The sequence below is a fragment of the Diabrotica undecimpunctata genome, chromosome 8 (genome assembly GCF_040954645.1).
Source record: "Diabrotica undecimpunctata isolate CICGRU chromosome 8, icDiaUnde3, whole genome shotgun sequence".
In the NCBI taxonomy this organism is placed as follows: domain Eukaryota; kingdom Metazoa; phylum Arthropoda; class Insecta; order Coleoptera; family Chrysomelidae; genus Diabrotica; species Diabrotica undecimpunctata.
In genome coordinates, this window is record NC_092810.1 from 108409626 (window position 1) to 108417755 (window position 8130).

General features: G+C 34.8%; 1 protein-coding gene across 2 annotated transcripts in view; it reads left to right on the top strand.

The window, feature by feature from the left end:
* TkR99D (Tachykinin-like receptor at 99D) overlaps window positions 1-1779 on the top strand; it is a 90250-nt gene extending 88471 nt beyond the window's left edge. For both annotated transcript variants that reach the window (XM_072541603.1, XM_072541604.1), the window contains exon 8: window positions 1552-1779. In XM_072541603.1, the coding sequence (XP_072397704.1) occupies window positions 1552-1711 (160 nt within the window). In that variant the 3' untranslated portion in view covers window positions 1712-1779. The remainder of the gene's footprint in view (window positions 1-1551) is intronic.
* The last annotated feature ends 6351 nt before the right edge of the window (window positions 1780-8130 follow it).

An 8130-nucleotide genomic window follows, 5' to 3' on the forward strand; every position in this document is an offset into this window, starting at 1 on the left:
CTTTCTTAATACGATCAAGCAGAATTTGGAGACCTTCAATGTTTTCTAACAGAATTACTATATCGTTCGCGTATCTAATTATATTAAGTAGTTCCCCGTTGATTTTAATTCCGTATGACTGTCTCTCAAGTGCTTTTTTAAATAGTTGGTCCTAGTAAACATTGAACAATGTTGGGGACAAAATGCAACCTCGTCTGACTCCTCATTGTATGGAGATTTCGTCGGTGTAGTCATCTGAAATTTTTACGATAGCAGTTTGATTCCAGTACAGATATTTAATTACACGAATATCTTTGTCATCTATATCTATATGTTTTAGCATCAGCAATAATTTTGCATGCTGTACTTTACCCAATGTCTTTTCAAAGTCAACGAAGCATGCAAATAAATCTTTTTTAATCACAGTATTTTTGTAATAGGATATTTAGCGCAAAAAGTGCCTCCCTAATTCCCATAGCATTTATAAAACCAAATAGGGTATCTTTGAGATCTTCTTCGCATTTAAGTATAATTCTGTTGTGGAGTATTTTTAGGAAAATCTTAAGAGTGTGGCTCATTAGGCTAATTAATCGATATTCTGAACATTTTCTAGCATTGTTTTTGGGTATTGTAACAAAGATGGACTTGAGCCAGTCTGCGGGAATCACTCAAGTGTTATATATTGCATTAAAAAGTTTTACTAGTATTTTTATGTTATCTTCATCTATCAGCTTCGGATTCGGTAATATTATTTCTGTCATCTTCAAACAACTTTGATATATACAGTTGCCATTCTGTTCTTATTTCGTTTGCATTTACAATAATTTTGTTGTTATTGTCAACGAGTACAGAAAGAACTCGTTTTTTAAGTGTAGGATATAATTGTTAAATAATTTATAAACTAAAAATAAATTGGTGACAGAAATTTGAATAATAAAGACATTGCACTTTTTAAAAAGTATCTGATCGAAACCAGAAGGTAACTATTGCGTTACTAAAAGAGGACTTCTAGGTATGGTGAAGACTTGTGAACATTTTCACAAATATGTCTGGTCGAAAGTTTCTTCTATGAACCGATCATGCAGCTTTGAAGTGGCTTTTACAATTTCGTAATCTCTGTGGTCAAATGGCAAGATGGCCAGAGCGATTATAAGAATATTGTAATTATGATATATATATAGAGTATAGGACAAAAATAATACAAATTCCGATGCCCTTTCAAGAGCTCCATACAGCTGGAATTGTAGTCACTCTTCTAAATTGACTCGAATTGTAGCCACTCTTCGAAATTAGATGAATGACGTGATGTATATAGATGGGAGCAATATCTGTGAAATAATCTGAAACAGTAAAAATCAGATTCGGACTCTCCGATGCTTTAACCAGAACTCCCTCGAATTTATTATCTAACTATATAAGAACGTTTATTTGTAATTAGTTCAGATATAAATAACATTAAAATAATTCAATGTTATTGAATTATTTACTGAATGAGTTACTGAATCAATAATTCAGTCAATATATTATTTGAATTCTCTTTGGTATCCAATTACATTTTTTTTCATATTTTAGATTCCGTAGAGGATTCAAACAAGTGTTTTCCTTTCTGCCTTTTGTTACCGTAGATTCAAGTAAATCCCCTAGTAGGAGTGAAAGGATTTATACACAGGAATCATATTATGGAAGAAAATTGCAAAGGAATAATACTTTAACGACTCAAATGACGTTTTAGATATTTTTGTTTGTAAAAGTTGTCTGTTTTTTGTTTAAGCTATAAGAATAAATTGTGCACCAAATAAAGGTTCTTCAATATTTTATAAAGTAAATTTATATTTCAAAATCACTTTCAGTTTAGAAGAGTTGAAATGACTTATTGTTTAATATATGATGAGTATTGATGAGCGTATGTAATATGTCGTATCCTGTTAAATAAATTACTGATAATGAAGTTAGGGCCGCTTATAAAGTGGAAGAGAAAATTAAGAACCAACAATAATAGGTACTGGCTAGAGAAGCCTTACATGTAAATAGAGGCATAGGATAGAAACCACAAAAGATCATTAAAATTGCTTAATCCAACCCTAGAAGATGTTTTCAAGATAGAATAAAAAATATTAAGATTAAGCAAAGAATATCTCAATGCACAATAAATCTAATTTTGTGTTAGGGGTTAAGGCTGTTTTAGCAGTTCAAGTACACTGCGATTTGAAATGGGCGTATCACTTACTTTTCTACACTGCTTACGCGCGACCATCTTTACTCAGTGCCGCCGGCCGACGGGTAGTTTAATGACAACAAATACATTATTCTCCATTCAAATTAGTTTTAACACGAACTAACTGACCGTACGTTCATGAGATTTGACGTCACGAAGGCGATAACGATGAAACTAAGCCCAATTATGAGTAACACGTTTCACTATTAGATTTCAGTATTTTTTAGCAATTTTCTTTAAAATTGGAACACGCTTTTCTCGACTATTACTGGACACAGAAAGGTGAAACAAAAATTAACGATTACAGAAAAAAAAACTCTTTCGAGTGATGGGCGTAAAAAGTTTGGTTATAATAGAACGTTAAACAGTATATTCCAATTTTTCAACAGAAGTTTCAAAAAAATAAAAAAAGTAAAACCATCAGTTTAAAGGCAACATAATTTCGAATAACGTGTCCAAATTTCGAGACATTTTGTCAGTAAATAACAGAGAAAACACTGTCCCTAGGTTTTGGTGCACCGATAAAACAGCCTTAAAGATAAATTACAGAATGTGCATCTTGACTAAATAGAGAAACACGGAAGATCAGTTTTGGTAACAGAAAATAAAAATATTATGTGATGTTACACCAAATACACACCCAGATGTCAAAAATGACATCTTGTGACGTATTTTTTTGCATATTTGTATATGCAATATGTTTTTATATTTGTATTTTTATGTCCAGTATATAAAAATAAATGTCGATTTGAAAAACACAGAAGCGCGTTCTTTAAATTATCTAAAGAATTGGCAGTACCAATGATTACTGGTGAATTTATGTGCAAGTGTACAATCGAATCTACTTGTGCTCTATTGGTATTTAGTTTTTCTTTAGTATATGATCTTTGTCTGATAGTTTTTCATCTTTATCTTGATTTATATTTGTTTTATCTTTTTTTCAATTAAGATTCTGTTTATTTTCAATATTCTTTATTTAGAATTATTATTACATTCTATGGGGACATGAAATGAGCCTCCTCATAGATTGTGCCCACCAGAAAAAATAATCGGGCAACCCCTGGAAATGAGTAATGTAGGCTAATTGTTTCAAAAGCGGTGCTCCAACACAGATGCAAACTTAATCAAAACGCAAACGGTCTTTATCAAGGCCATCCTAGGGGAATACTTTAGTTAATATTCATATAATTAGCAGTTAAAAAGGTCTGTGATCTAATTTTCGCAGAGACCACGATGACAATATTCTGCTGGCTCAAGAAACCCATCGAGGTACTGCAAGCCGCAGACTAAGGTTTGGGGGTATAAAGCTTATACTGGAGAGACCACAATAATTACGTAGCCACTACATCTTTAACAAACCGTAATGATATCAAGATCCTCATAGTGCAGTTAAACTTATATATGATAACGTCAATCTACAAACCACCAAACGCTGACATTTCCTTCGAGGAACCGTATAACTTTCACTCACAGCCAATAAAATTCGTATTGGTTGTCTTCAGCTGTCACAGTGTCTATTGGGGTTATGACGAGGCGGATTTTCAATGGCTAAGAACTAGAAAAATGGGCGGAAAACATGAACCTTAAACTTAACCATGGTCCAAAATAAACCGCATCTTTCAATAAGGAAAGATAGCGCAGTTGTTAGAACGCAGACAATATGTTTATCAGCGAGAGGATTGGAGATTAGGTGACAAAAATCGTTGGAAGCCCCCTCCCAAAAACACAACACAGACCAATACTTGCCTTTTCAATGCGGCAATCAGATACGAAACTGTTCTCCTTTCAAGAGAAGGTTTAGCTTCAAAAAGACAAAACGGGAAAAATTTTCTGATACCTTGGATCAAGAAGTTTCCCAACAGAAACCATCTCTGGGTCATATGATAAGTTTGTACAAATCGTAAAATAAATATCACGACAGTATTTTTCCAATGATTGCCGAACCCAGTAAAAAGCAGGGTGCAATAAATAAACCCCTACTTAAAAGATATGAGAAGCTATATGAGGATAGCCCTTTTTTTTAAACGACAGCGTAAGCTGGGGAGGACGTACTATATGCGTCATCCGCTAACAGAACGGACAGGCAATGCACGCTGGTGATGAGCCTGGACATAAAACAAAACAGCAAACGCAAAGAAATTGACGTTATAGATATCACCTTTTGTCTAGGGGAGTTGAGAGCATAATTCACCAAATGAAAGATAATGAGCCGGCTGACATAGACTAAATACGAACAAACCAAATAAAGAACTTTGTACTAATAACCGTAGATTGGTTTGTACCAATGATGAATTGCTGCATCAGTACATTACAAATCCTCAAAATTTATGAAGACAAAATTAATCCAGAACATACAGGGTTCATCCCGGTAAGTCCGGCTGCGGCCAAATCCTTAACCTCACCCAACCTATTGATGATGATTTTTAATAAAAAGAAATAATAGGGGTAGCATTTATAGATCTAATTGCCTCCTATGACAATTTGCCACTCACAAGGTTGATGAAATTTTTCTTCAAAACAGACGCTTCTACGTAACACTCCAGTCCAGGAACAGTCGGTATAGAAACCAAAATAATAGTCTGTCGTCGGTACGTGTCTTCGCGCCGATTATATATAACATATACACCAACGATCAACCCATAAACCAACAAACAAAACATTTTATTTACGCTAATAATACAGCTGTCGCAACTCAGGGAAGAAACTTTAATAAAGTAGAAGAAAAACTGGAGAAGACCAGGCAGGTTTCACAGCGGGGAAAGTATGCTTAGATTACATTTACACGGTCGAACAACTAATAGAAAAAAGGATGGCCAAAACTAGATCCGTCCATCTGGCTTTTGTTGATCTTAAGAAGGCATATGACTCAATACCTAGAACCAAGCTGTGGGAAGCAATGGAAGACATCGAAGTTCCACGAAGATTAATAAACGCGGTAAAAGCACTCTACAAGAATAATGAAGTAGCTATCAAAACGGGCAATAGAATATGCAGTCCATTTAAGACGACAAAGGGACTACTACAGGGTTGCTCCAAATCCCCCACCCTGTTCAAAATATTCCTGGAAAAAACCCTGAAACCACGAAAAAGAAAGTGCGAAGGAATGGGTATACCAGTAAGGAACGAATATCTATATACGCTAAGTTTTGCCGACGACCAAATAGTGATCTCACAAGACGAGGATGACCTCAGTTTTATGATGAAAAAACTGGAGCAGGAATATACAAAGAATGGAATGGAAATAAACCTAAAGAAAACTGAATACCTAACAACGGAGAATACAGAAATAAAACAACTGGAAATAGACGAAGGTAAACAAATCAAAGGAACAGACAAGTATAAGTATTTAGGCTTCATAATATCAAATAAAGGAACAACGGAGGAAGATATAAAAAATAGACTAGGACAAACAAGAGACTGCATACGAAAATTGGACCCAGTACTATGGGATAAGAACATCAGCATGAAAACAAAGAAAAAAAAAATATAATACTATGACAAGAAGTATCCTCACTTATGGGTGTGAAACTTGGACAATAAATAAGAAAACCAAAAACAAAATAAGAGCAACAGAGATGGAATTGAGAAGCTGCAGAGTAACAAGAAGAGATAGAATAAATAACATGGAGATTAAGAGGAGAATGGGAATGAACTTCGACACAATAGACTACATCGAACAGAAGAAGTTAACCACCTGGTACGGACATGTCAGAAGAGCAGACCAAAATCGGTGGATAAACAGAATAACAGAGTGGAGCCCGATAGGAAGAAGAAAGAGAGGCAGAGCCCGAAGATCTTACAGAGATGAAGTGGATGAAGCAATGAGTAGAAGAAACCTACAGGAAGGGGACTGGCTAAACAGGAAAAATTGGAGAAAACGGTTGAGTGAAGGAATACAGTGAAAACTGTGGAAATCCTTGTATATATATAGAAGAAAAAGTGACAAATGTTTTAGAAGAATTACTACTGTACTATGATGAAAACCATCTGAAACTACATCCGACAAAACACAGCTGTGAGCTTTCCACCTTAATAACAAGCATGCTCGGTTGACTCTGGAGATGAAATTATGTGGCCAAATCCTGGAAGATAACGAAACGCCAAAATACCTTGGCACCTCTGAATAGAACTCTGTGTTGCTGATACTATTGTTAAGAGGCAGTAAATACAAGAAATGGCATCATCTGTAAATTAACTAATATAAAATGAGAAGTAGAACCATACACTCTCCGCAGCTCTGTCTTAGCATTATGTTTTGTCGTCGCGGAATTTGGAGCATCAGTCCTGTTCGAAACTAAAAACGTCGACGTGGCTCTTAATCAAACAATTAGTAAAATATCAGGTTGTCTGAAGCCGACATCAGACGTATAAGAAAACAGGTTATGTCTGAGGTAGAACGAACGAAGCAGGAGAATGATGAAAGACACCCCTTGTATGATCACAAAACTCAGGCAAAGAGACTGAGTCTCGGAAATCCTTTCTGAAAAAATTAAGGTCTGTCCCCGAAGCGCATTTAATGCTCTTACTTATGGTAAGTTTTAGCTACTACAACATATTTTATCTACTCAGAGAAAATGGCCGCTGGACACAAATTGCCTTATCCGACATGAAGAGCGCTAAACAGACTAAAAACTGGCGTATCACGTTGTTCTAGTAACCCAAAAACTGCGACTGTGGAGCTATTCAGAATAGTCACCATCTACTAATATGTACAAACATGAGAGGGGCCTGCAAAGATGAAGACATAATTTTAGCAAATGAGCCTATATGGTCAACTATATGAAAACAGAGAATTTACTGGTGTTGCAGACATGGAAAGTAAGTAAGTAAGTATTAAATTTAGTGGTGCATGCTTCTTTGTTTTCTTGCAGATTTAATTTCTGTTTGAATCTCTAGATACTGGGCAATTATGCTGTTTTTTGGTTTGAATGTATCTGTTGTTTCAATTGCTAGTCTTGTCATTACCTTGTTTTACATTTTCTGTTTGTCTAGTCATTCTATGTTCTTTTGTACCTCTTTTATATCCTTTTCTAGTTTCTAGGTTTTGTTTGAATAATATTTCGTAATTTTTGTTTGGGATACGATTTTCTTTTTTCATCTCCCTTTTCATATGCTGCATCAATTCCGACAGTTTATCTATTTTGTCTTCTTTGGCTAGTTTTTGTCCTGTTGTAATTCTACTTTTTTAAATGGTTGACGATTAAGATCTATACTCCTCTTTTTGCTACCCTCGTATGTCATCTTTTTTGGTTAAATTATTATCGATTAACTATCAACTTTAGCGCCGTGAAAAACCAGCTTTCGGTCCTCCCTTCGAAAAGCTAAAGTTTTATCCTTTATCGTTATTTACACACGCCAGTTAGTTTTCCTTTTTTTATACAATTTTTAGAATTTTTAAAAATCCAACAACATCGCTCGATAATCCGACTAGACTGTTATCCAATCTTTTTAAATCACTAATAAGCGTACAGTGAAAATACAAAAACAAATAAATTTTTTAATGTTAGGTACAATATTCGCTGTTTATTTTATTATTATAATTAATTTAAATGGCCAATATTTGTTCTATTTATACTTTATGGTCAAGTTTGACTAATTCTACAGAAAATCGAGGTAAACAAAATTTTCAATTCCAAACACGTTTATGTCTAGTGAAAAATACAACACAGATTTAGATGACGACAACCAAATCGAGCAAGTTCATGAAATAACAATGCATGAACTGCAAACCACACTTAAAAATATGAAAAATGCACAAACTGCAAGAATAAATGGAATAAACACATAGTTAATTAACGCTTTTACGGCAATGTAGGACGTATGTTGACGATATCCGCCAGTAGACTGTATCCCGCTACGGACAGCGGCGGGCATTGGAAAATTACCCGAGTCTCATACTGCGAGAGATCATGAGATACGACGCTTTCCATCGATGG